Here is a 27500-nt window from a genome sequence, read left to right as displayed (position 1 = left end):
ACTTCAACAGCACTTTTCTCACAATAAAACAATAGTTTTTTTTTGTGACAGCAGTTTACATTTGCCAGATGCCTTAGCTAAGGAAAATAATGTCTTCGCCACTTGACCCTTGTAACTTCTTATAATCCACCAAAAGATAGAATTAAGATAACAAGTACCACCAGCGAAATCTATAGTTCTCAACGATATGTCTATCCTTCTGGATAGACATATCCAGAACCCCCCAAGGAAAAGTCAGTTAGTGAGTTAGTGAAAACGGAGTCTGGCTGATCGGCTGAACAAAATGCCGTCTCAAAAGAAAAGGGCACAAAAGGAAAACTATGGTAACCCACCAAAGAAGCAGTTGTTTCGTCCCACACTCTCTCACTAGCTCACTTTATTTTCTCTTACAAAATCACTCTATTTGTATCTGTAATTACTACTACACAATGACGGGAACACAAACACAAACTATACAAGGAAAATCTACGACATCTATCTTTACTTCGCATGCTTTACGATTTTATCACCTGCCCGTCGAGGCAAGGTATTTTACAATGTAACGGTAAAATAAATATTTTCTTCACAACTCAATCACTATTCTTTCATCTTTACATAATGGCAATCAACGAAGAACCAGTCCTTACAAACTGATTACGACTCCGACGTTCCATATTATTGTTTACAAATTAATTTCAACCGTTACAAAAAATAAACTTCTACCGTTACAAATTGGTGACTCAACCGTTACACTAATTAAATTCTACCGTTACAAATATATATCACTGCATCATGAGAAAGGAATGTCTTGTCCGGCTTAAGCCTACCATCTTTAACGTCGAGGCGAGGACAGTGTACAAAGAAATAGGTTTTTGAGCAGTGTTGAAATGATGGCAGACACGGAAGTCTGGCAGAAATGGGTTTCAGCGTGCTCGTAGCAGACAAACCTTTTCGATCACAGTCCAATCTGTCGTAACATTCGTCGTCAAGAACGTTGGACGCCTACCGCCATCTGTGCCAATCAATTATCATTGTTGATCACTGGAAACAAAGTAGTCTTGATAAAGGGGACTCTGCAACAGAAGGATTACCTGATCAAAACTGGCCAAAGCATCGATGGTATATCCAGGTACTTACAGCTTCATTTCCATCGGTAGAACAAATATTTTCTCAAAGCCATTGGCTGGCTCGCGTTTCTAGTAGAAAACAATTGTTCACAGTGCCGTACAGTGGGACTGAAACAGAAACTACGTGGTTGCGAAGGAAACTCCTTAACCACAAAACTAAGCCTGATTAGTAAAATCTTGTAGATTGTAATATTCTTAGCAGACGCGACCTCTTGGTTTCACGCAATATTAAAGTGTGTGTGCACGTGTGTGTGTGTGTGTGTGCGCGCGCGCGCGTGTGTGTGTGTGTGTGTGTGAGTTCTGTCTTAAGGTAAAATTATGTTCTGTTACCATTTATATGCCGATCGCGGTTATAAGTATATATAACCGCGATCGAGAAGGCATGACCAATTGGTGAGTGGTTGTACTCACGATATGTATATAGATGATAGGCTCTCGTCACAATATCTCTATATGTATGTCTCTATGTATATTTGTGTATATGAAAGGCTGAGCTGATCAATATTTTTGTTGTTATATCCTGTGATTGAGGAAGCTTCAGTTTCATCTTGAATCTAACACAATTTTTTTTTTTTTTTTGCTTTTTAATCATTAAAATAGAATGCCTCTACAACGGAAAAATATACGTAATTGGACAAACGTTCATAGCCATTGATAAATGTAACCACTGCACTTGCAAGTCCACTGGAACTGTTGTATGCACCGAAGAGATATGCTCTCTCTCAAAAACTACAGGTAATAACTAAAAGATTCTTTCCAAACAGATTTTGTTGATCACTGATTAAGTTCTAATGTGCAACATCTCCAACTTCATGACGTGGTTTAAATGTCAATATGTCAATGAATTTCTGTTTTATTCAGTGTGTTTGCTGTTACAGACCGAAGTGCAATTTATTTAGGAAAGAATTACATTTGTGATTATATAAGAAAGGGCCCCAACTATGGGAAAGTCAATAAAGAGATATATAAGAAATGTGTATAAAGTGGAAATATATCGTTGCTATTATGTTAAACTGGCGTATGTCCAAATTTGGCCAAATACGTTTTTTTTCAATATTTATTTTTGGTGCGATAGCAGGTTTTTTTCGTCAAACTATCGTATCCCCTGCTGCTTCAGGTGCCAGGATATCAAAAATTGTCAAAGTACAGTACAACGGTTTTGCTATGAAATAGTGAAACCTTTTCGTTTTCTGAAAAAAGTACCGTTTTGGACTTAAGACATATTGCATAATAGCAACGATATATATAAGTGTGTGTGTGAGCATCTATGTACGTATGTATGTATGTATATACATATGCACTGTAAGGCACTCACAAATACAGAAAGACACACGCTCAAAGGCCCAGCACGCAGACACATATACATATACATGAATGTGTGTACCTAGACATCTATTCACACACACACATACACACACACACACACACACACACACCACACACACACACACATATATATATATATATATATATTATATATATATATATACATATACATACACGCACACGCATACACACTCACTCACACGCACATACACACACATACACATATATTGTAAGAGGAGGGATATAATATCCAGGCAGATCAGATTCCGAATTTCTCTGAGTGAAAAGCTAAGGCTGGTTCCTTCAGATGATGCATTTTTGGGTCAACTTGCTTCAGCTTCCATCCGATGTTCCAGTTTATTTTTTTGGCTACTTAGAGTGTAAAGTACAATATTGTTAATAAGGAGAATGAAGAATTGGAACATTCAAACTTTATCTTTATTACAATTTAGTTTACTCATAATAATTGCCCGACACGCGCTTCTATCGCACTAACTGCATATTATTGCATATTTATATGCAGCGATTCATGCATTATTCGCTCATGCATTATTTGTATATACGTATGACGTTGTTTGAACAGAATTTTCCTCCGTTACTAGTTTGAATTAGACTTGGTAGTAGTAGTAAACCATGATATTCTACGATGAGATGTTTTTTCAACTGATTCGGTGGGCAAAATTCAGTGTTTGTTGAAGTTGGCAAATGTTCGTGGCTAGTTGGATAGAGGTTATTTATAGAATACTTATTTTTGATTGATTCTACATACTTTATAGTCTGATTGCATTTTGATAGTTTTCATTTTACTTAGAAAAATAAATTAGTTAACATTAGACAAGAAAGAAGTTTTACTTGCTTACACAAACACTGTTTTCTTTGTGAAATATTTAAATAATAGAATGCATGAATTTACATATTTCAATAAACTTTTTTCTCTAAACATAACTATCATAACTATAATAATAAGACGCATATAAAGAATATATGAATAGAATTCAGTTTATAAGATCATATATAATATGACCGAAAAGCACTTTAAAACAATAATAATAATAATAATAATAATAATAATAATAATGTTAGAAGAATTTAAAATACAACTGAATACTTCTTTTAATAACCACGTGGTTTTTACTACCTAGTAATTATCAGTTGAGAAAAACATCTCATCGTAGAATATCATGGTTTATTATTGCTACCAAGCCTAATTCAAACTAGTAATGGAGCAACATTCTTCTTCGAACAATGTAGTATTTACATACCTTGAAGAAATCGTACTAAAAATGCATAAATCGTTGCATATAAATATACAACAATATGCAGTTAGTGTAGTCGAAATAGGGTCGGACAATTACTACGAATAACCTAACTGGAAATAAAGATAAAGTTTAAATGTTCCAATTCTTTATACTCCTTATAATCAATATATATATATATATATATACATACATACATACACCGAACACAACACACAACAATTGTGTACACATATATTCGTATATATATATACACATATACTTACATATATATACACACATATATGCATATACATATACACGCATACACGTACATACATACATACATATAGGTACACACACAGAGGCATATATATGTATATATATATATATGTATGTATATATATATATATATATATATATATATATATATATATATATATATATATATATATATATATATATATATATATATATATACAAAATATACCAAAGTAAGCACATAAATGTGAAACAAGATGGGAAAAAATAGTACTCGAATACCTGAGGTAGAGTAATATGCTTTAGTATTAAAGCTGCAAGAACATCATATTGTGATGTTTTTGCAGCTTTAATAATAAATTATATATATATCAGAAATTAAAAAAGGAAACTACGCACACTTACATAGTTTTAATATATCGACTGGTTTCGCTATCGCTATTCATGATATTATGTGTTACTTATTTGAATATGTATTTTTCTTAAGTAGAAATTTTGTCCATGTTGCGTTTTCAGAATGTCGTTCATTTTTGGATATTTAGTTAGTAAAGGAAGATTTTGCACAATAGTGTCGAATGCCTCACCGTTTCTGGAGTTGTGTGTTGATATAAATAGTAATGTTTTGAGATGAGGTGTGGTACTATGTTTTGTTGTTCTTAGTGTTTTTATGACTAATTGTTTGGCACGTTTAAAGCACACAAACTCATCAAATGCAAAAAGCAAGACAAATCGCTAAAGCGACTACTAACAAATGTGAAGCTTTACAAAATAACCACGAAACCAACAGTTGAAAAATGTGGACACCCAAACTGTGGAACCTGCCCCAACCTACTTTTTCAAACAAGGACAGAGGTTCACAATTAAAACTACTTTTACTTGTGCCTCTGAGAACCTAATTTATGTAATAATCTGCTCGGGTTGCGAATATAACTATATTGGACAAACGAGTATGACCTTGAAAAAGAAAACCACTCTACATAAAGAGTAAATCTGTTTCCCGCAATACAGGCAAATTGCTCTCAGTGAACATATAGAAAAATGTGTAGATAACATCAAACCAAATTTCACAGTCTTACCCTTCTACCAGTGCAAAGACACAATCTCCCCACAAGAACGTTTAAATAAAGAAACTTTTTTCATTGAAAAATACAGAACACGTCTTAATATGCACGCATAATCAACTTTTATCTTTTTACATATTTCAATTCACGATTACATCACTGTACATAAATCCCCTCACAAAAGTTTTTCGAAACTTGTTTTTTTCTGTACATATATATTCCTTTCCCATTATCGAAAGCTAAACTTATCTCCCTTACACACAACAATAACAATAATAACGATAACCAATTACCTCCCCTTATTTTTTTACCTGTGAAGGCATTCACTCGTAAATATCATCACACACAAATTTCTTCTTAAGAAAAAATACATATTCAAATAAGTAAAACATAATATCATGAATAACGATAGCGAAACCGGTCGATATATTAAAAATTATATTAAAACTATGTAAGTGTGCGTATTTTCCTTTTTTAATTTCTTATATACATTACAACTCACCACGTGGGGATAATCGAAATTCCTCCTTTCTGTTACTACTATATATACCGTAATTCTTCGAGTATAGTCCGCCCTTCAGTATAATACGCAGAGGATTTTTAGGGGGCTGTACCTCTGAGAAACACCCCTTCTCTAACTTGAGTCAAGGAGGTCTATATAACGTCTTGGTTTGTAAAAATGTATACGGTAACGTCCTTTATTATTATTGTACATATAACGATGTAAACGTGTAGCTTTTTTGTGCATTTTGTTTGCAGAAAATAAAGAAATAACAGTAATTACAGTAATAACGTTTAATAAATGTTGCTTACTGCAAGTTATAGATTATTCTTTTATGACTTCATTGCTTTTAGGCTTAGCTTAAGGTATTTTCGCGCCCGACATCACAAAATACGTCTGAATAAACAATGCCGGACAGGAAATAAAGACTATGACATTGCTTAGAAAACAATTTTCATTTTTACATTTTTAACCTCGTATATAGTACGCACTAGGGACTTTGACCTTTAAATTTTGAGAAATAAATGCGGATTATACTCGAGGATTTACGGTATATATATATATATATATATATATATAATTTATATATAGAGGGCATAATTATACATACATGCCAGGAGGCATTATATATACACATGCCAAACGCTAAGAGGGACAATCAGTCATTTCTACCAAAAATATTACTAATCCCACCGAATGCAATTTTTCAAAGTAAGACATTTAAAAATATAGGCCTGTATCACAGTGATTTCATACTTACGTAATCATGATGATTACGTAAGTATGAAATCACTGTGATACAGGCCTATATTTTTAAATGTCTTACTTTGAAAAATTGCATTCGGTGGGATTAGTAATATTTTTGGTAGAAATGACTGATTGTCCCTCTTAGCGTTTGGCATGTGTATATATAATGCCTCCTGGCATGTATGTATAATTATGCCCTCTATATATAAATTAATATGTTCAATAAGAAATAATTATTTTCGAAATTTTTTCTCTTATGAGGTTTTTACGCTATCTACCTGACAATTTCTTGTTAAGTTTTCCTTATTAAGTAGTTGTCCTTAATTGCAAAATTATATATATATATATATATATATATTATATATATATATATATATATATTATATATATATATATAGTTTTATATATATATGCATGTATGTATGTATATATATATACAGAGGTATTGCATTTCACTGGAAGCATTGTGCGTTGTTTGTGAAATGTAACGTGTATGGAATGGCGCAACAACGCAGAGTGGACTATAATAACTGCTATGAATAATTTATTTATTTATAAGAATTGTTAAATATATATCTATGTATGTATGTATGTATTTATGTATGTATATCTTAAGTCCTGGTAGGGAATAGGGAATAAAAGTAAGGTATTTACAGTTGCAAAAATATAAACACTTTTTTTACACTCCTTTCAGATATGCAGACACCCACGCACATACATACACACACACTCTCACAAGACAATGATAAAAAGGAAATCCAGATAATTTTTTTAAAAGTGACATTCTGGCCCCCAGCTGGCTTGACCATTGCTAAAAGCCAATGACTGGTTATTTTTAACAACTTGACCATTCCTCCTTAACACTTCTTTCAGATACAAAAACACACACGTACACACACACGCGCGCGCACATAAACACCCACACACACACACTCTCACAAGACAATGATAAAAAAGAAATACAAACAATTTATTGAAAAGTGACATTTTGCTTCCCCCCTTGGACAAAAACAGCTGGATTTACAATCACTGTAAGCCAAGAATTATTATTGACAAACAGCTGCAAGGATATCAACAAAATTTCTCCCCTTCTTCCTCCTTTCCTTCATTTTCTTTAATACGTCTTTCAGATACACACACACACACAAACTCTCACTAGACAATGATAAAAAAGAAATCCAGACAATTTTTTTGAAAAGTGACATTTTGCCCCCCTTGGAGTAAACATCCTGACCAGTTACAAAAATACCAACCAAACAATTTTTTCTTCTTTCCCTCCTTTTTCTTCCTTTCCTTCTTTTTCTTTAACACCTCTTTCAGAAACAAAAGCACACATACACATACACACACACACGCACACACACATGCTCTCTCTTACTTTCTCCCCATTCATCACCCTCTTGTACAATCTCATATCCCTTCCCACCACTACACACTCAATAACACTATAAAAATGGTCAACTTTTACCCAAGAACTTAGTTCAATTTGAAAACTCCACTAGACTGGACGAAAGCGCTAATACATATGATATATGATATATAATATATGATGTATAAAAACATGTGATATACAAATAAATATCTGTAAATATAAAACCATCCGAATCTCTGAGTACCTCATTTCTTCTAATATATATATATATATATATATAGATAGATAGATAGATAGATAGATAGATAGATAGATAGATAGATAGATAGATAGATAGATAGATAGATAGATAGATAGATAGATAGATAGATAGATAGATAGATAGATAGATAGATAGATAGATAAAACTGAGAATGTGTGTCTGTCTGTCTGTGTGTTTCCCTAAAACTTGAGAACTACGCAACCAATTTCATTCAAATTTTACATATGCCTTACTTAAGGTCCGGGGAGTGTCATCGGCAAAGAAATTTTAACTTTTTGCCTAGGACGAGCCCACAGCAATATCATATCTTCTCCACTACGATTCCCTAAAACTTGAGAACTACACAACCAATTTCATTCAAATTTTACACATGCCTTACTTAGGGTCCATGTAGTTTCATGGGCAAAGAAATTTTAACTTTTTGCCTAGGACGAGCCCACAGCAATATCATATCTTCTCCACTACGATTCCCTAAAACTTGAGAACTACACAACCAATTTCATTCAAATTTTACACATGCCTTACTTAGGGTCCATGTAGTTTCATGGGCAAAAACAAATGTTCAACTTCTCGCCTAGAGCGAGCCCATAGCAATATCATATCTTCTCCACTATTTCAGTATTACGTGTTAAAAGTGAAACAAAAATATTTCTCTATTTTATGTCAGATGCCTTCACTTTAACAATAAAAATAATAATAACAATTGAATTATATGTAGTAAGTAATAATTAAAATCAAACTAAAGTATAATAATCGTAACAACAAGCGTAAAAATAGCAATTGGTATAAAATTGCATCAATGATTTGAACTTGAATAAGTGGTTTCACATGAATGGGAATAAATTAAAAATAAAATTAGCGTGCAGAAATGGAATAGTCCAGATGGATAATAAAAAATTAAATTAAAGAAAAGACTATTGTCTATAAAGTATACAATGTAGAGAAAAAAGAAGAGCTAACAATTTCAGTCTGTTATATATTTTGAATATTGTTATCACTAGCGATATCAATATATAACTTTGTATTTTGCATTTTATGTGTAGATGTATATATATAGATGTACACATATATACATGCACTAGCACTATGACCCGGCAACGACGGGTCTTTAATGCTAGTATATATATATGTACGTATGTATGCATGCATCATGTATGTATGTATGTATGGTACATATATATACATATATATAGATACATATATATATATATATATGTATATATATATATATGTGTGTGTGTGTGTGTGTGTGTGTGTGTGTGTGTTTGTGTGTATTTATGCATGTATGCATATACATATGGTAAGCTCTCCTCGTCATATCTGTATATGTGTGTGTCTGTGTGCATTTCTGAATTGAGTGTGTACAGCTGAGCTGATCAATATTTTTTCTTGTTATATTTTTTAAGTGAAGAATCTTCAGTTTCATCTTGAATTCGTACACAACTCTTTTTTTCTTTTCAGTAACTAAAGTAGAATGCCGCTATGAAGGAAAAATATACGTAATTGGGCAAACATTCATAGCCATTGATAAATGTAATCAGTGCACATGCAAGCCCACTGGTGACGTTTTATGCACCGAAAAGATATGTCCTCCCACAAAAATTACAGGTAATAACTAAAACATGTTTTTCAAACAGTTTTTTTTCTCATCACTAGTTAAGTTCTTATGCACAACTTCTTGACCATGGTTATTCAGTATTTTCGCTGTTACGGGCCAGAAAGTGGAACGAACTGAAATGCATTTACAATTATTGTTGTTTATGTAGCAACAACTTGTAGGGTCCTCTTTCCGTTCTGGTTGGGCACTGATTTTGCTATATGTCTGTGTGTATGTGTTGGGCACTGATTTTGCTTGGTTGGGCACTGATTTTGCTATATGTCTGTGTGTATGTGTGTATCTGTATGTGGGGGTGGGGTGGTGTATATATGTGTGTATACATGTGCATGTGTGTTTGTGTGTATGCGTGTCTGTCTCTGTGTGTATGCATGTATGAGTGTGTGTAGATCTTCATCGGTCGACCATGAGGATTCAGTTGTCCGATCAGCTTCTGAAATAACGTTTAAGTGGTTGAGTGTTCCAGAGAAACACGTGCCCTTAATGTAATTCTAAGGCAGAATCAGAATGACACAAATATATGACAAGAACGTATCTTTCGGAATTGCAGATGCAAATCTGCAGACAAGCTTCTATATAGTCTCCTACCTTTGGTCAAATGTTGTGGGTCGATCTGTGTCTAAGGCATTTGGTCAGGACGCCATGTACTGCGATCGAAGCTGGGATCTCGTCTTTACGAAACTAACTTCTTAACCATTTCGTCCATACTGCACCAACTGTGTATGTGTATGTGTGTGTGCGTGTTTGTGCGTGTTTGTGCGTGAGTATGTGTATGTGTGTTTGTCTGTGTCTGTGTCTATAAGAGAAAGAAAGAGGAACAGATTGCGGCACATGTAAGTAAAAGACATGTCAAGGTGACGCCCGTTATCTTTTACACCTGACGATTGACGACAGCGTAAGTAAAAAAATGAGATCGAAATAAGTTTTTTCGATCAGTGACTTGCACGTGCCGCTCGTAAAAATTGCTTGTCCATGTGTATATATTAGATAAAATAATTACAATGTAGGCAATCACTTATTCATTTCCTTTCACGTCGAAGGAAAAAAATATCTTCTTAAACGCATTCTTCAAGCAGCTCCGAAAAGATGATAGCAGAGATGGTGTCCGAAATGTGCTCCCTGTTATTCTTTCTACTATCGCGATTACTATTACATTTCTGTCAGTCTCTTTAGTGTTTGTTTTAAGTTTTAGCAATGTATATCTCAGGATCACGAGAACGGTATGTCTTTTCCGGCTTTAGCCTACTATCTTTAGCATCGAGGCGAGGACAATGTAAAAAGAAATATGTTTTTTGAGGAGTGTTGAAATGATAGCAGACACGAAACACTGGCAAAAATTACTTTCAGCGTGTTTGTATAAGACAAACCTTTTCGATTATAGTCCAATTTGTCGTAACATTCGCCGTGAAGAACGTTGGGCGCCTTCCGCCATCTGTGTAATCGATTACACTGTGCAACAAATTTCAGCTTCAAAAAAAGTACAAGTTAAGTAAGACTTGTTTCTAGGTCAAAAAATTGTCCTGATTCTGATTCTGATCTTTATTTCTCCAGATTAGGCACCGTTTTCCTGTACCATGAACCATATGTTTTATAATACACTGCATAATATTGCGTATTGAACACAACATTGCAAATACTTATAGTTACAAAAAACAAAACAAATATTTAGTTGGTATAACAAAACATATATTGGTTATGAATTAAAAACACACCTGTCAGTTTAAACAAACCCCAGCAGTAGTCTGCCAACATACCAGGGTTCCATTTTCCTTTGAATCGTCACTCCATCACTGAAATATCCTGATGGAATCTTTCGCCATGTTCATCACTCACATCACCAAGATTTTCCGCAAAAAAATCCAAATGGGAGGAGTGAAGCACATGTACTTTTAGAGACATGTTACATCCCATATCATGATAATGACTCAGCAGATCATTCACAATGTGCACAGAGTCTTCTGAACGATGGTTGTTCAGGAAGTTATTGCAAACTTTCTTGAATGACTCAAAGGCAAGCTTCTCTTTTCTCTTGAGATGTGTGATGAAGGTTTCATCAAGTATAATTTTTCGAATTTGGGGACCTAATAAGAAACCTTCTTTAATTTTAGCTTGACTCAGGGAAGGGAACTTTTCTGCAAGATATGCAAATGCGGAGGATTCCTTGTCCAAGGCTTTCACAAATTGCTTAAACAAACCAAGTTTAATATGCAAAGGTGGTAAAAAAATTCTATCACTTTTCACAAGTGGTTTGTGCATGATGTTGTTTTCCTTGCTCAATTTCATCTCGGATCGGCCAATCCTTGTGTACTTAATGTTCAGCTCTTGCTCTGAAATTACATAAGCACAGGAAGAAGCAACATTTAGTATAGCCAAGCTGAAGGCCAGTAAGCATGACCACAACCATAAAATCTGCATAAATATTCCAAGTATAGTCATCATATTGTATCCTTGTTAGAATTGCTTTCAGATTTTCATAAGATTCTTTCAGGGTTGTGCTATAACCTATGGGAACAGAATGCAGAGTGTTACCATTGTGTACGCTTTCTGTACAGTGTTATCTTCACTCCTTTCTCAAGAAGATTACGTTATTGAAGCCTTGATGCCAGAAACTCACTTTTCTCTTTGGTTAAATAGAGATTCCTGCACAAGTCATTTAGAGCCTCTTGAGAAAATGGTATTGGTTTCTCACTTTCTGGATCATTGAGCTCTACACATTCACCACTGGAGTGTTCATCAGCACTGCTGGAACTCTTCATTTCTTTATCTGGAGGATTGGGCACAAGTAAATTTTCTGATTGCTCTATTGGGCGTATTGCTGATTGCAAATTTGGGCAAACAATGTGTTTCTTTTTCTTTGCAGTAGTACAGCCTGTAAAGTCATGGTGATAGAAATAGCAATCTCTAGAGTGATTTTTCTGCTCACGCCAAATCATCAGCACACCAAACTTCATGTGAACATTTTTTCCTGCATACCAAGCACTCAATGTCATCACACATGTAAGGCAACACACATGAGGAGTCCATGACTTATCTTGGTTTCCTAAGTAAAAATCGAAGTACACCCTGTATATTTTCTTGATATGGCCTGTAATACTGCGTTTTCTTTAGCATAAGTCAATTCCTCACAGATATAACAGAATCTCTTTGGATCATTTTTTAACTGTCTTGCACTCATTCTTGAAAACAAATAAGATCTGAACGATAAAAAATAATATTAAACATAAGCTTTGAATTACATTGTAGGTGTTACTAAGATTGGTCTCTAGCCCTGGATTGAAACCCATTATACAATGCGGTAGAGAATTTTGTTTAATAATAATGAAAAATAGGGTATACAGTGACAATTCTATAGAAACCACGCCTAATTCAACAAAAAGACGGCCAGAAATGGATTTCCAATGTCATTTTGCATATAAAAATGGCCACAGATCTCCTGTACTTTTTTGAGTGTTGCACAGTGTTATTATTGTTTATCATTGAAAACAATATAGTCTCGATAAAGGGGTATCTGCAACAGACAGACTACCTAATCAAAACTAGTCAAAGCATCGATGGTATGTCCGGACACTTACAGCTTCATATCTAATGCAGGTAGAAAACAATTGACCACTGTGCCGCATAGTGGGACTCAACCAGAAACTCTATGGTTGCGAAGGACATTCCTTGACAACAAAATAATGCCTCGTCGGTAAAATCTTGTACTTTTCTTAGTAAACGCGCTCTCTGGATGTCACACTATATATATATATATATATATATATATATATATATATATATATATATATATATATATATATATATATACAATATGTTACATTACTCGGTAGTCAAGATAACTCTGAGTTTCAGATGCCGAAGTGGAAATCCACAACACCATCTCTTCGGTTATCTGGCTATTTGAAAACGTTATGAAAAAATACCGTTAAATAAAGGGAAATTACTCTGTTATAACTCTGCTTGCCTGCGTACTTATACATCGCTCGCATTTTTCGTCATAAAAATTATATAAAAATACATAAAAAATATATTAAAAATATATAAAAATATATAAAAATATATAAAAATATATAAATTCTTCTTGGGACATAACATAGAAAGCATGTTCTATCTGTTTTCTTTAGGGGACCAAAAACGTAACAGAAATTTAGTCACATGTGGGCATGATCCGAAAAGCTCTGTCCTTGTATTTAGACATGTAGTAGGGTCTAAGCTGCTTTTCCAGATAAGCCATCTCTCCATTATCTTGACTACCGAGTAATGTAACATATTGTATAGATAAATTTCCTCTATTTACATAATATTGAGGTCTCTTTCTTTCTTTTGTTATCTTACCGTTTTATCAATATATATATATATATAAATTTACATCTGATATAGGATAAAATTTTTCGAAAAAATTCTATCAATGGCCAGCGTATTAAAAAATACCTTTAAAGGTTAAATTTATAAACAACTTGTAAACAAGGGCAAAAGAAAAAATTCTAATGCCAAATATGCCGAAAATCGACTTAAATCGTCAATAACCATATAATTCATCACTATAAGCACGCGTCTCGAAGTAAGCCGACAGAAATTTCAAAAAATTCCGTTATTGTCGTATCGGTTCCGATACGATAATAACGGGACCGATACGTTAATAACGGAATAGATACGTTAATAACGGAATTTTTTGAAATTTCTGTCGGCTTCGAGACGCGTGCTTATAGTGATGAATTATATGGTTATTGACGATTTAAGTCGATTTTCGGCATATTTGGCATTAGAATTTTTTCTTTTGCCCTTGTTTATAAGTTGGCTGGATGCTCGTAGGCACGCCTAATTAAGGCAACAGTATGTTCCGTTGCCATTTATATCTCGATCGCAGTTACACGTTTATATTTAAATGCGATCGAGAACGGATGACCTAGTGATGTGGTCGTTGCGGGACCATGGTTTCATTTTCTAGACCGAGTGGTGCGTTGTGTACTTCACCACATCACTTAGTCTGACATTACTCAGCAATCAATTCAACACCTGACGCGTGGTACACCGTTCACATATACAGACAGCGTCGATTTGATGGAGGGAGTGAGCTAATGTACAGCACATAAACTTGATCACTATAAACAAATTGGTTGTACACGACGTTCGGATAAAGCTAGACACTCATACGTCGTCTTCGACATGGGAGTCCATCGTATATAGATATACATATGATAGGCTCACGTCGCAATATCTTTATAAGTATATCTCTATGTATATTTGTGTATGTGTAAGGCTGAGCTGATCAATATTTTTGTTGTTATATTCTATGACTGAGAAAACTTAAGTTTTCATCTTGAATTTCTACACATTTTCCCTTTTCAGTCACTAAAATAGAATGCAGCTACAACGGAAAAATATACGTAATTGGGCAAACGTTCGAATCCGCAGATGAATGCAATCAGTGCATTTGCAAGTACACTGGAGCTGTTATATGCACCGAAAAGAAATGCCCTTTCTCAAAAACTAAAGGTAATAACTAAAAGATTCTTTCCAAACAGATTTTATTGATCACTAGTTAAGTTCTAACGCGCAACATCTCCAACTTCTTTACTAGAGTTTAATGTCAATTTTTCAATCACATTCTGTGTTTTATTCAGTGTGTTCGCTGGTAAAGATCGAAACGTAGAAGGGACGAATATAAAAATGGAAACAACACTTGTTCGTGTGAACTGAAAGGCAGTCACAGTTATTAATGTTTATGTGGCAACAACTTGTATGATCCATTCCTTACTGGTTGACCTTTGATTTTGCTATTATGCAGTGGGTCACATGTCTGTGTGTGCGTAGATGGCGGTATTTAGATGGTATGTATGGACATTTGTGAATGTGTGTACGATGTGTGTGTGTGTGTGTGTGTGTGTGTGTGTGTGTGCATGTGTGAGTCTATGTGTGTGCGTGTGTGCTTGCGTGTGCATGCGAGCGTATGTGTGGTGGATCTTCATCGTTCGATAATGAGGATTCCATTGTCCAATCAGGTAAATAACCTGCTTCTGAAATAAAGTTTAAATGCTTAGGTATTCAGGAGAAACATGTCCCCTTAATGTAATTCTTAGGTAGAATAAGTGTGACACGAGCAGATGACAAGAATGTAGCTTTTGGAATTGCAGATGCAATCCTCAAGACCAGCTTCTATATAGTTTCCCAATTTAATTCACAAGACAAGGGAAAACCTGATTGTGGCAGGAAACATTTGTCCAAGACTTCATGCAGTGGAATCGAAACCGGTATTTCGTCTTTAAGACGCTAACTTCTAAACCATTTTGGCCATGCTGCACCAACTTTGTATGTGTTGCGCGCATGTATTTGAACCTGTGTCTGTGTGAGTATGTCAGACGGAGAGAGAGAGCAGGAGAGGTAGAGAGGGAGCGGGAGAGAGAGAGTAGGAGAGACAGAGCGGGGGAGAGAAAGAGAGAGAAAGAAATAGATCTTGGCATATGAAAGTCAATGCAAAATCGGTTGTTGAAAAGTTTATGAAATGATGGCAAACACGAATCACTGGCAAAAATGGGTTTCGGCGTGCTCATATCAAACAAACGTTTTCGATCAGACTGTAACCTGTGGTAGCACGCGCCGACAACGACGCTAGCCATCTACACTCGTCTGTCCCAATCAATTATTTTTGTTGATCACTGATTATACAACAGGAAAATTTGCTGATCAAAGCTCGCTGAAACATTACCCCTTCATTTCCGTAGACAGAACAAATATTTTCTTAAAGGTATTGAGTTCCTCGGGTTTCTAGTAGAAGACACTTGCACCACAGTGCTGCGCAGCTGGACTGAACCATGAACTGCGTGGGTCCATAAGAAACTTCTTAACCACGGAACCATGCCTAATGTAGAAAATATTGTAGTCTGTTCCTTTCCTTAGTAAACGTGCTCTCTGGATAACACGCCATATTAACAATATATACATAGATACATGCATACGTATATACACACACACACACGCACATATATATATATATATATATATATATATATATATATATATATATATATATATATATATATATATATATATATACTTTGATACTTTGATACTTTGATAGGTTTCGGCCATTATTGGCCCAGGCCATGTCTAACTTAATAGCACCACCTGGTGAAGTCTTTCAAGTCAGAATATATATATATATATATATATATATATATATATATATATATATATATATATATATATATATATATATACCAGAGTAAGCACATAAATGCAAAACAAGGTGGCAAATATAGTACTCGAATACAAGAGGTAGAGTAATGTTCGTCATTAAAAATTTAAAAAAAAATTTTTAAGCGGCAAAAATATCACAAAAACTGTTACTCGGTTTCACGTTCCCGTTCGTCGGACAGTTTTGTTTAGAACTCTAAACAAAACTGTCCGACAAACGGGTACGTAAAACTGTGAGTAACAGTTTTTGTGATATATTTACCGCTTTTTAATAAAGCGTATATATATATATATATATATATATATATATATATATGCATACATGTGTGTTTACATGTGCGTGTATCGCGTGCGTGTGTATGTTTGCCTGTGTGTGTGCGTGTCTTCTGTTAGATGCTCGTCGCGACATCGAACTAAGATAAAAATATGTTTAGTTTCCATCTAAATGTCGATCACCGCTTATATAGGTTACGTACGCATACATTTATATATATACTAGCAGTATCGCCCGGCGTTGCTCGGGTTTGTAAGGGAAATAATTATATAAGCATTTTTAGAGATGTAAAGTATAATAGCCATCTCAATATGGCTAACCACAAAGGGGGAGGGGTGTTACTGTAGCTTTTTACGTTCTGAGATTTAATAATAAATTTTAGAGAGTTACTTCCCTCTATATGTCAAAAATGGATTAAAAATGGGAAAAATTGATGGTAAATTTTTTTTTAAATCGTAGACTCATCGTAGACGCGCGCTAATACCCAGACGGTCTCGATATGAATCACGACTATAAGATACCCGGTTTTGGTTAAACTGCACCGCAAAATGTGGGAGTAGTTAGGAATCTAAATCGTAGGAGACAGACACAACCTCACTTTTATATATAAAGATTTCCTCTATTTACATAATATTGAGGTCTCTTTCTTTCTTTTGTTATCTTACTGTTTTTACCAATATACATATATATATAATATATATATATATATATATAGTTACAGAGATTTACTTGCATAGCAAGTGACTTGATCTGAGATCGTGTGCTGGAACGAAAACAGGTGCAGCGTTGAAGGTGTTTATAAGCCATTTAAGAAACACACAAAAACCGTTAGATTCACTTCAACATTTAAATTTAATTTGTCAAAATATTTTCATCGCTTTGAGACCGCGATCTGTTAGCACGATATTTTTGTCAGTGAACACGTCGCGGTCTCAAAGCGACGAAAATATTTTGGCAAATTAAATTTAAATGTTGAAGTGAATGTAACGGTTTTTGTGTGTTTCTTAAATGGCTTACAAACACCTTCCACGCTGCAATATATATATACACACATATATATATATGTATGTATGTATGTATGTGTGTATATGTGTATGCATGTATGTGTGTGTGTGCGTGTCTGTGCTTGTGATTGTCCTCCACCACTGCTTGACAACGAATGTTGGTGTGTTTACATCCCTGTCACCTAGTGGTTTGACAAAGGAAACAGATAGAATAAGTACAATGCTTACAAAAATAAAACGAGTTGATTCATTAAACTACAATTCTTCAAGGCATTGCCCCAGCATGGCCACAGACCAATGGCTGGAAAAAGCAGAAGAATAAAAGAATACATTCTCTGCTTTGGTCTTATGTTCAAGGCATGAGAAAGCTTGAGTTTACATGAGAAGGCCTAACAGACCTGGTAGAAACAGCAGCCAAATCTCCCTCAAATCACACCTTACTGTCTTATGTATGTATATATATATGAGCCAATGAGGGGGACCTCTACATGGTAGCTAGACCTGGTAGAAATAGCAGCCAAATTTCCCCCAAATCACACCTTACTGTCTTATCTATGTATATATGTATGTATGAGCCTATGAGGGAGACCCCTACATGGCAGCTAGAGCTGGTAGAAATAGCAGCCAAATTTCCCCCAAATCACACCTTACTGTCTTATCTATGTATATATGTATGTATGAGCCTATGAGGGAGACCCCTACATGGCAGCTAGACCTGGTAGAAATAGCAGCCAAATTTCCCCCAAATCACACCTTACTGTCTTATCTATGTATATATGTATGTATGAGCCTATGAGGGAGACCCCTACATGGCAGCTAGACATGGTAGAAATAGCAGCCAAATCTCCCTCAAATCACACCTTACTGCCTTATCTTTCTGCTACTTGGATATAGGTGTTATATTGGTCGTAAAAAAACTTTCCTGTCACACACTCACGCACACGCACACACACACACACACACGCACCCTCACACACACACACGCGCGCACACCCAAACACACCCACTCACACACACGCACGTTAGCTTACAATTTTATTTATATATTTGCGTGTCTGTGTGGAAAGAGGAAGTGGGAGGCAGAGTGAAAGAATCACTCACTACAGTAAGTCAATTACTTTCATTTTATTCGTTGCCCACTGTGTGTGTGCGTTTGCGTGTGCTGTAAACCAGACTAAGAAAAGCATTTGACACACACACCAGAATGTGAGTTTTCTGTAAATTTTGCTTAACTGGAGTTTAAATTTTAAAACTGGACCTGGCATGACGCGATGCATTGTACTCTTAAAAATGCAAGGTAAATTGTAATTGAAGAAATCCTATATGTAGATTTGTATAACTCCCAAAGGGAGGCAGATCAATCTGCCTTTTATAATAAGATATATATATATAATATATATATATATATATATATATATATATATATATATATATATATATATAGATATATATATATAATATATTATATATATATATATAATATATATATAATATATATATATATATATATATATATATATATATATATATATATATATATATATATATATATATATATAATATATATATAGTATAATATAATATAATATAATAAATGCGAAACTAATTTCTGTGTGTCAGTGTGTCACACTATATTGCCCTATCTCACTATTCATTGACACTCCTACTATTGCTCATGTTTAGGTGAGATAACAGTAGGCATAGAGACGTTGACGGCCGTGGCAAAGATAGACACAGAGGGAGAGAGAGAGAGAGAAAGAGAGAGAGAGAGAGAGAGAAAGAGTACGTGTGTAAAAGGAAGAGGGACTGACCACTAACCACTAACACGCTGAAGTAACATACACCTTTTGCCTTTTTGTGATGGTAATGGGATGATAGTAATATTATGAGCTGTAGTTGTGATAGAGGCGGAGGTGGCGGTGATGGTGGTAGTGTTGGTGGTGATAATAGCCGAGGCGATGAGGGATAAAGTGAGAGTAAGCGATGTGAAAGACAGTGGTGATCGTGATGGAGGGGAAGGCGGCGAAGTCAAAGGTATTGATGGTGGTAGCGCCAGAAGTCTGAATGGTGTGTGTATGGCAGATGGTGGTGGTACTGTTATTCATCATGCAGCATTGCAATAAGTTCCAAGTTGACATATTCTATCATTGTTTTGATGAAAATTGTTCATTACTTGAAAAATATTGCTAAAGTTTAATAAAATTTAGTATGTACTCAATGCATGAAGTGTCATTGTTGGGCCAAGGCCTAATGAAGAGCCCTCCACAGGAGCTAGCTTAAAAGCCGCCCTATATATATATGAGAAAGAGAGAGAGATGGCAATGAAATAAATGATTATCTTATAAACTTCATTAGCTTACAGCTGTTTACACTATGAGATGCAATCGGAGCCTCGAATATGAAGTGAAGTTTATTTGGGAAAGAATTGCATTTGTGATTATATAGGGAAAGCTCGTTAACGTATCATTCTACAAAACATATAGAATATAAAGTAAGGCACAAGAGAAAACCATTAAGTTATAAATAATGAGAGAAATATAGTATGATAAAATTTATTTAACCATTGGAAATTCTTATTTAAGGTCAATTGTTTCACAACATAATAAAACATGTATGCTTAAGGCTAAGCTGATGAAAATTCTTGTTATATTCTGTGAGTGAGGAAGCTTAAGTTTCATCTTGAATTCGTACACTCATTTTTTAAAACTTTTTTTTCTTTCAGTAACTAAAATAGAATGCCGCTACTACGGAAAAGCATACATCATTGGACAAACGTTCGAAGCCGTAGATAAATGTAACCAGTGCATTTGCAAGTACACTGGAGCTGTTGTATGCACCGAAAAGATATGCCCTTACTCAAAAATTACAGGTAATAACTAAAAGATTCTTTCCAAACAGATTTTACTGATCACTAGTTAAGTTCTGACGCACAACATCTCCAACTTCTTTACTAGAGTTAAATTTCAATTTTTCAGTCACTTTCTGTGTTATATTCAGTATACTCGGTGTTACAGACCGAAACGTAGACAGAACGAGTTTAAAAATGGAAAAACACTTATTCGTGTAAAATGAAAGGCAGTCACGATAATTGTTGTTTATGTGACAACTTGCATGGTCCATTTCTTACAGGCTGGTCTTTGATTTTGCTATACACTGAACTGCGAAAGAAACGTGAGACGTGTGTGACTGTGACATATGTTTTAATTTCATTATGTCAGAGATAAATTTTGATAAACCTGATCAAGTCAATTTCTTGGATGCACTTTGACCACAGTCTGTGGGTTGTTGTCATGTGTTCTGGTAGTGGGCGGATCCAGCACATCGAGATTGTAGGGCGTGACATGTTCCATACCGCGTATGCCCTTCCTTGGTGTTCAAAACGGCCACACACCGTCGGTACAGGGAATACGTGAGGCAGTTCACAAAAACCATTGGCACCTGAGCCTACACACTGAGGAAAGCTGCATTCAGTTTCACACTAGTTGTCGGCCTTGGGACCACCCGGTTCAGCCGTCTCAGGATTTCATCTCACAGGTGTTCAATTGAGTTCAAATCCGGGCTGAGAGCCGGTCACGGCCTGGTTCTAATGTTGTGCTGATGCAAGAAGTCCATGGTGACCCTCGCCGTGTGGGAGGGAGTACTAGTCTGCTGGAACACATGGCTATGGTGACGCGCGAAAAAGGGCACGATGAAAGGTCTTAGGCTGTGGTCTACGAAGCGTTGCGCTGTGATGCCATTCCCTCTGCCTGCACTAACATTTTGGAATACATGGGGCTCAATTTTCTGATTCGAGCCTGTATCACCCCAAACCATGATTCTTTGGCCACCCCACGCGTCTCTCTTCCTGTCATATGCGTCTCTGTATCGTTCACTCCCTCCTACATCATATCTTCACTCTGCCATCCGAGGTGGAAACGCAGTACCGGCTCTCGTCAGAGAAAACTATTGACCTCGATTGTTGATGCCGCCAGTGTCGGTGCTGTGTATTCCACTGTAGTCGTGCCTGACCGTGGCGGGTGGTGAGGACAGACCCTCGAGCAGGACGACGGCAACGAAAGTTGTTGGCGACCAGTCGACGTCGTACTGTGTCGTCGCTGAAGGGTCGTTGTCCTATGCCAATAGTCTCTCGTGCTATCACGCTGGCGGTCTGAAGCGATCACGGATGTGTTGCAGGTAGATGATGTAGTCCTGCCTGGCCGTGGTCACCTGGAGGCGCCCTCTGCAGGCTGTTAGTGTTGTATCACTGTTGCAGGTGATAGATAGTGCTGACATGGACATTTTAAGCTTTCACAACAACCAGGGCACGCTACTTTGCTTGTAATCGGCCAGTAGCTTGTTCTCTCTGCGCTGCTAACAATCGGGGAATACATGATGCGTCCAAATTACGAATTTATTTAAAATCAACTATAAAGAGTTAAAAATAAACGGGACCGCACAAGGACAGACAAAAACACATAAGTGGGGGGAAAATGAATGAAAAATAGATGAAATAAAATTAATGAAGGGGTAGAATGACGGCCACTCGAACCCCACACTCCGAGTGACCACATTGAACTCTTTTACAACCAATTACACTATTAAAGATTTTCCATCATTTTCAAAAATATCTAGAAGACTCACCGTAGATGGCAATGTTTCGATATCGGCTTCAAGGTTCGTAAGGTACACACTTCTCCCGAACTCCTCCTTCAGTCTGCGAAATTTCCTTCTGCTAACAATAACACATCTCATATTTAAGGGATACTTCGTACAAGCAGGAATATCAATTTTCAGTGTCCGTTAAGCTGTCAATTTCTTTCGTGAGCACATTATTCAGTTCATTGAAAGCTATAACACAACTCTTTTCACAAGGTGGGGGCTGGGGGATTTGGGGCTCTTGTATGTCTGCTTGTGTGTCCGTAGGGTCAGGCTCAGGGTCAATGTTTTGTGGGGCAAGACGAGGACTGGTGTCCGTGGGGGTAGGGAGAGGTAGAGTGGAGCAGGGAAGGGTGGGTGTAGGGTGGGGTCATCATCACTGGTGCGATTTCGCTTCCTTTTCTCTATTTCTTTTGGTGACTTTATTCCATCCATTTGCTATCTATTCCTCCCTTCTTTCTTTTCTGTCGCTCATGGCTCCTCTTCGCATACTCCCTCATTTGACGCCTCAATAGTTGGAAGTGCGGTTTCCCTCATTACCGGTGGGAACACAAATGCCTTTGCGAGAGGTGGAGGGCATTCCGCTCTTATGTAGCTCTTCTGGCCACACTTGTAGCAACGCGGCTTTCTGCCCTCCCTTACAACTTTCAGTCTCTTATCACCCACCGCAATGGTGTCGATGATATTTTCTAAATCTCCCGGATGATCATTTCCAGTCCCTTCCCCAGTTAGTTCTGCGTTAGTGTTCTCGTGGCTTGGAGGATCGATATTTTCTCTTCCAAGCCCACCGTTATTGCTGCGACCAACTAGGCAACATCCACCTCCGGTGGTATCTCCTCTACCCTTACTTTGCCTTTCATCCTTTCGGAGTCGATAAATTAAGTACCAGTTACGCACTGGGGTCGATGTAATCGACTTAATACCTATGTCTGTCCTTGTTTGACCCCTCTATGTTTAGCCCCTTGTGGGTAATAAAGAAATAGGTAATAATATAATTTCCTGTTTTCAGAGAGGCCACGGAGTGTTGCCTGGTCTTTTCTTCTGTTGGGAACCGCACTTCCACTGTAGCGTATTTGGCGCCCCTGGCCAGGTACGAGATTTCCGGTTAGACGGATGCCAAGCACTTTTCAATTTGTACCTTGGTTGCCATTTCAATTTTCTTCTCCTTTATCACAAATGTCTTAAATATCACTGTATTCTTGCAAATGTCCCTCGTAATTTCTTTAGGAGGGGTCAGTTCTACCTCGAACCTTTTCAAACACTGTCTATCCAGAGCTTAACAGTTATTTCCAGGACCTCAATGTATGCGGCAGAGTTAACTCTAAGGCCTTGTGGAAAGAAGCAAGGAGGCATCACATGTCCTTCATTGCTGACAACCCCTGAAACCATGACAATTGCAGGAAATTTTATATGCATAACACTTGGAATTTCAGAAGAATCAGCACATGACCATCTGTCATTTTTTATCTTGGCCGAAGTTTTTCTCGTTTAAAAAACCCAAATCTGCTGGATTTTTCAGTTTGTTTAAGATCATTTTAGATTTGATGTAGTGATTTTCTTTTGCTCTTTCTGACAAATTGAACTTTCTTCGTCATATAAGACTTATAATGGATGTCTTCATGGACAACATTTCTGATTGTTCATTCTGATACATGGAGATCTTTTGCAATTGACCTCATGGAGTTTATGGGATTGTAACCAATGGTCTGTTGAACTTGTTGGATTAATTCAAGTGTTCTGATAATTTCAGAGCGTTTAGAATGCTTTTTATGCTTTGATAATGGTGATACGTTTCCATCTTCAGTCTCTAGCTCCTTACAACCTTTACAAACGAAAGATCTGGCAATTTTAAAAATCGGGATATTTATCACCAAAATAACATGTCCCTTCATTTCTTGAGTAAGCTGAGGGTCTGCCATTATTATTTTCTGAAACAAAGATTACACAGAGTTAGCAAAAATGCAGCAATGGCCAAAATAAAGCATATCCTCAAATACCTTACGCACCCTCTGTGTGTGTGTGTGTGTGTGTGTGTGTGTGTGTGTGTGTGTGTGTGTGTGTGTGTGTGTATTTCTCTATTCTTTTATTCTTTAATTTTTTTCAGTGATTTGACTGCGGTCATGCTGGACCACCGCCTTGAGTCGAGTAAATCGAAGCCAGGACTTATTGTTTGTAAGCCTAGTACTTATTCTATCGGTCTCTTTTGCCGAACCAATAAGTTACGGGGACATAAACACAGCAACATCATTTGTCAAGCGATTGTAGTGGGGGGACAAACACAGACACACAAACCTATATACAGACTTAGATATATATATATTTGTGTGTGTGTGTGTGTGTGTGTGTGTGTGTGACGGGCTTCTTTCTGTTTCCGTCTACCAAATCCATTCACAAGGCTTAGATAGGCCTGAGGTTATAGCAGAAGATACTCGTCGAAGGTGCCACGCAGTGAGACTGAACACTACACCAATACGGTTGGGAAGCAAGCTTCTTACCACATAGTCACGCCTGCGCCTATATATATATATATTATATCATATTATATTATATTGTATTATATTATATTACATTAGAAACAAAGACCTAGCCCATTTCAAGATGGGTAAGAAGCGAATGCGTTTTTGGTCAAAATTATTATTCTTAACCACGATAATATTTCTCCGCAAAATTGAAAACATAATCCAATATGTTTGGCTAATTGGCAAGCTATCGATCATTAAATTCTTCGGGTTTCGAAGCAAGGAGACACTGAATGTCATGTTTAACCTCTTCTTCATGAATAAACTGTTTTCTTTCTAAATAATGTGAAAATTATGTGAAAAGATGACATTAAATTTGGCAAGATGAGGAGAGTAAGGATGAAGAAGCAACACTTCTAATTTTAGGTCCTTATTGTTTTCCTGGGTAACTTGGTCAATATCAGTATATGATATTCCTTATTTTGTAAGAGCAACAATCCTTTATCATTGAGAAATGATAAATGCTTTCTATGCAGATGTTTGTATAACGCCTACAGCTGACAATACTTTTTTGAATTAATTGTTTTGAAGAATGTGGTAAAGGACGTCAGCAATAGAATCTCTAACTTGTCTTCAAACAAAGAGACCTTTTTTATGTTACACGCCAGTACTATAGTGAGGCTTTGGCCGCCAGCGGTTTCAGGGATAGAATTAGTTACATGCCAGACCTTAGTCCTTCCAAAAGAAAGCGTCGCCGGAAAGTGTTGTGGTTCACACCACCCTTCCATTCAAATGTTAAAACTCGAGTAGGTAAGATTTTCCTTAGCTTAGTAGACAAGCACTTACCCCGTGCAAATAAGTTAACCAAAATATTTAATAGGCACACCCTGAGAATTTCCTTTACCTGTGCACCCAATGTAAGAAGCATTTTAGTAGGTATGCCCACACCTGAGACAGGATGCTCATGTAGGGGTAAAACAACATGTCCACTGAACGACAACTGTAATACAAAGATCGTCGTATACGAGGCAGAGGTAACTGCGATGGGACCAAATGGGCAACCAAATGTGCGAAAGTATGTGGGAGCTCCTGAAGGCCCCTTCGAAAACGCTACAACAACCACAAGTCCTCCTTTAACATCCCGGAGGTACGTAATGCCACAACCCTTGCCAACACGTACTGTCATTGAAAGAAAACACCACCGAGTACAGCATAAAGTAGAAGATTCTAGAGAAATGTAAAGCGTGTTTCAATAGCAGGAGGAAGTGCAGATTACGCCTGGCTGCGAAAAGGGCGATTTCAAAGAGCTCCCAGCACCCAGGCATTTACCTGAATAGCAGAAGTGATATATTTAATCCTTGCCTACATGAAAGGAAGTACAGCCTGTCATACATGCGTGCCCCATCATTACTATAACCACCAGTCTCCGAACTTCAGCCTTCCACCAATACCTGGGAGTCGGGAAAGAGTTTGACCAGAACATACACTAACACACCCACAAACAAACACATGCCCCAGCACGGCAGACACCCACCCAATAGACGTTTTTCACCATACCCCCAATATAAGCTCCCAGACATATTGTACACCTACACATACCGCATGTATACATAAATGCTCCAAGAATTTAACCAAAATATAGAAGAGAGAAAACACAGTAACGAACACAGACGTGCATGCACCCGCACCACCACCCGAAGCGGCTATATATATATATAGTAGTACTACACACATTCCATTTCCACAAGAATACCAACCTTAATGGGATACACATTTACCATAAACTCTTTTCCAAAAATATCTTGCCGGCTTGCAACCCCCCCCCCCCCACAAAAAAACGATATCCGTGCTATCAAGGGACATACCTCTTAACTCAATCACCTGCTCAATTAGTTTCTTCATTGTTTTCATAGCAACCAGAAACTGGATGTCTATATTCACCTCGAACAACAGAGAACTGTTGCGATAGTTCTAAAGAGCGCAGGGTTACATAATCGGACGGTTATCTGTGCGAAATCGATTACTAAGATCGGCCGTAATGGATATATTGTACTACACCCTTCAACATAACTACACTACTGACAGGTCTACGAGTGCATTTTCCCTGATTAGGGACTCGTAAACGGTATATATATATATATATATATATATATATATATTATGTATTTGTATACGTTTAAGGCCATGGTGGTAAAAACATTTTGTCATTATATTCTTTGAGTGAGGAAGCTTCATTTGAATCGGTGCACACTTTTTTGTCTCTTTCAGTAACTAAAGTAGAATGCCACTATGACGGAAAAGTATACGTAATTGGGCAAATGTTCATAGCCATTGACAAATGCAATCAGTGCACATGCAAGCCCAGCGGAGATGTTTTATGTTCCGAAAAGATATGTTCTCACTCAAAAACCACAGGTAATGCTAATATGTACATACATACTTACATACAC

The 27500-nt window shown here is 36.5% G+C and overlaps 1 protein-coding gene across 1 annotated transcript in view; it reads left to right on the top strand.

The window, feature by feature from the left end:
• LOC115217671 overlaps positions 1–27500 on the top strand; it is a 337402-nt gene that overhangs the window by 160258 nt on the left and 149644 nt on the right. The window contains exons 26-29 of the mRNA XM_036507562.1: positions 9334–9480; positions 14834–14980; positions 20679–20825; positions 27319–27465. Coding sequence (XP_036363455.1) covers positions 9334–9480; positions 14834–14980; positions 20679–20825; positions 27319–27465 — 588 coding nt within the window. The remainder of the gene's footprint in view (positions 1–9333; positions 9481–14833; positions 14981–20678; positions 20826–27318; positions 27466–27500) is intronic.

This window comes from Octopus sinensis, linkage group LG11 (assembly GCF_006345805.1).
Source record: "Octopus sinensis linkage group LG11, ASM634580v1, whole genome shotgun sequence".
In the NCBI taxonomy this organism is placed as follows: domain Eukaryota; kingdom Metazoa; phylum Mollusca; class Cephalopoda; order Octopoda; family Octopodidae; genus Octopus; species Octopus sinensis.
This window is presented reverse-complemented; position numbering and strand designations above follow the sequence as displayed.